General features: G+C 55.5%; 1 protein-coding gene across 1 annotated transcript in view; it reads left to right on the forward strand.

Annotated features, from left to right (window-relative positions):
• MEF2D (myocyte enhancer factor 2D) overlaps positions 1-3201 on the forward strand; it is a 42990-nt gene that overhangs the window by 22238 nt on the left and 17551 nt on the right. The window contains exon 5 of the mRNA XM_009999625.1: positions 2270-2326. Coding sequence (XP_009997927.1) covers positions 2270-2326 — 57 coding nt within the window. The remainder of the gene's footprint in view (positions 1-2269; positions 2327-3201) is intronic.

The following is a 3201-nucleotide window of genomic DNA, read 5'->3' on the forward strand; positions in this document are numbered from 1 at the left end:
CTTTCTTCTCTAGGGCTGAGCCCAAAAAGCACCCCAGGCTGGGCAGGAGACCCCTCCTTAGGCACAGCCAGCCCAGACCCCAGCTGCATCTTCCCTTCCCTCTCACAGGCCTCTCTGCTGAAAACAAACCCAAGAGAAGGAGGTTTTGTTGGGATGCAGAATCCACGGGGGCTCGTCCTTCCATCCCACTCCTTCATCTGAGGGGGGATCATTTTGTGGTTGCAAACACAGAGGTGTTCCAAGTCCAGCCATCTGTGTCTCATTCACTTGCTGCCTGGGACACAGAAGAAATCCTGTTTATAGGAGCCAGGCCCTTGCATGTTAGAAGAGCTTTTTTATTCTTTTTTTTTTGCCCCTTAATCTTCTTTTTTTTTCAGCTGAGAGCAGAGAGCTGGGCTGGTCTTTCAATGCCCAGCAGAGCCTTGGGTTGGTGTCTTGATGCTGGGGGGAATCACAGAATCATCCTGGTTGGAAAGGAAGATCATCAAGTCCAACCATAACCTAAATCCCCCAACCAGAACAACCTCATTGACCCGTTCAGTGCTTAAGAAGTGACCAACTGACCAAGAAGTGCTTAAGAAGGGTGACCAAGGGGGTCTGTGGGGCTGGGGACAGGCTCAGCACGACCCCCCAAAGGGGCTGAACCCCTTTTGGCACTGTGGGCACCCAGGGCTGGGGTGCAGGTGGGGTCCCACAGCAGGACACAGCCCCCCGATCCTGATGGGATCCCCCCTGCAGGACTTTGGGGCCACCAGGACCTTTGGCTTTGCAAAGGAAATGGGTCAGCCTGGAGAATGTTTCCCAACCTGCTGCTCATTTTTCCCAGGACTTTCTCCCTGGGCTCATTTTCCTCTGCCTTCCTCCCTCGTGCTCCTCCTCTTCCTCCCCCCAAAAGGCAGGGATGCTCACCCTGTTCCTGAGCAGACCCTGTGTTTCCAGCTGGCTTTTGCAGCCCTCCTGGACAGGAGGACTCCACGATGCCTTGTCTGCCACATTTTGGGGGTCACCTTCCCCTTTTTCAAGCTGCAAAACATTTTGCGGAACCACCACCATCTCCCCATCCCACTCCAACCAGGGGCAGGGCAGCAGCTCAACATTCCTCCCCCCCTCCCAGGGACTCACTGCAAGCCCAGACCTGAGGGCTGGGACCAAAAAAGCCATGGAAAATAAAAAGGGGGGTTTGTCTCAGGTTACCCCATCTGGGGTGAGAAGGGTTGGGTGGTGGTTAGAGGTGGGGTTTGGGGTGGGAGGCTCCTCATTCCCTTGCTCAGGGCTCTGGGATGACTGTGGTTGCAGCTCCGTGGCCGAAGTCACTTCCCATGGCCAGGGAGCCCCAGGCTCTCAATAGGTGCCTTTGAGCAACAACAACAACAAGGCAAGGAAAAAGAAAACAAAAAGCCAGGAAAAAAAAAAAAAAAAGCAAAAAGTTCCATTTTATTGGGGATAAAAAAACCAACCAACCAACCTCTGGGATGTTGTGTTTGCTTTGATGATTTTTTTTTTGCCCCGTTTTCCGAACGTGGGGACCCTGGGAGGCCAAATGCTGGGGACACAGGGATGGTTTCCAGTGGGTGCTTGGTGTGGTGGTGCTGGGGCTCCTGCCCCTGCCTGTGCCAGCCCCGTGTCCCCCCAGAGAGGGACTTGGGATCAAATAACCACGGTGGTTTCCAAGCTGTCTCCTTTGGAGCGGGGGCTCCTGAGCCTCCTGGCTCCTTCCCAAAGGCAACGGAGCTGCCTGGGGAATGTTTCCCAACCTGATCCCCAGGAATGCTGCTCGTTTTGCCTTTTTTGGGGATAAAAAGCCAACCAACCAACCTCTGGGATGTTGTGTTTGCTTTGATGATTTTTTTTTTGCCCCGTTTTCCGAACGTGGGGACCCTGGGAGGCCAAATGCTGGGGACACAGGGATGGTTTCCAGTGGGTGCTTGGTGTGGTGGTGCTGGTGCTCCTGCCCCTGCCTGTGCCAGCCCCGTGTCCCCCCAGAGAGGGACTTGGGATCAAATAACCACGGTGGTTTCCAAGCTGTCTCCTTTGGAGCAGGGGCTCCTGAGCCTCCTGGCTCCTTCCCAAAGGCAACGGAGCTGCCTGGGGAATGTTTCCCAACCTGATCCCCAGGAATGCTGCTCGTTTTGCCCAGGATTTTCTCTCCAGGCTTATTTTCCTCTGCCTTCCTCCTTTGTGCTCCTCCTCTTCCTCCCTTCTCCCCCACCCCCCATTAAGAAAAAGGGATGCTCTGGATGATAATCCCACCTTTCCAATTGTTTTCCAGGGGCGATGCTGGGGGGAGACCTGAACAACACCAATGGAGCCTGCCCGAGCCCTGTGGGTGAGTGAGGAGCAACTGGTGCCCTTGGCTCTCTGTGCCTCAGTTCCCCCCCCACAGAAATGGGATCTGGTGGATGGAGAAGCTCCCGGGGAGATTTTGCTGCTGGTGGCAGCTTTGGCACGTGCAGCTCCAAACCAGCACCTTGACTGGGAGGCTGCTGGTTTCAGTGGAGACCCCAGAGAGTGGGGGGAGGAGGTGTCTCCCTCTGGGGGTTTTGGGAGAGCTGCAAATCCAGGGAATGACTGAGGTGGCCACAGAGGTTTGGGTTTAGCTCCAGTTCCTCCTTTGACCTCGGCTGAGTCACTTAACACCTGATTCCTCCTCATGCTCAGGCCCTAGAAAGGAACTTTACAGCAAGGAAAAAAAGCTCATTAAGGCCCTTTTTCCAGTGCCAGAGCCTCCGTGCTAACGAGGCTCAGACCTTGTGGCTTCACTCCCTGGCTATAAAATGCTCTAATAATAAATTCCTCCCCATCTGCAGAGGGGGTTTTGGGCTCAGCATCCCACTGGGAAGCAGCTGGGCCAGGGCTGGAGCTGGTGGATGCTGGTGGATGCTGGTGGATACTGGGCCAGGGGGAGCAGGGAAGGCAGCCGTGGAGTTCAGGGTTGCCCCAGTTCAAAGCAAATGGGAGCTGGAGTTTGGTGGGGTGGATGGACTTGTAGGGTTGGACTTGACGATCTTCAAGGTCCCTTCCAACCAGGATGATTTGATGGTTCTACTGGGGCTGCTCCAGTCGTGGTTCTGCAGCACCAGCCCCATCCTGGGAAGAACCTTTTCCCTGTACTGGGAGCAGCTTTGCCAGCCCTGGGGACGTTTCCCACTGCTCCAGGGGCTGGAGCCCCCCCGGGACCTTGGCAGGGCTGGAGCTTTGCTG

This window comes from Chaetura pelagica, unplaced genomic scaffold, assembly GCF_000747805.2.
Source record: "Chaetura pelagica isolate M959 unplaced genomic scaffold, ChaPel_1.0 scaffold626, whole genome shotgun sequence".
Lineage (NCBI taxonomy): Eukaryota > Metazoa > Chordata > Aves > Apodiformes > Apodidae > Chaetura > Chaetura pelagica.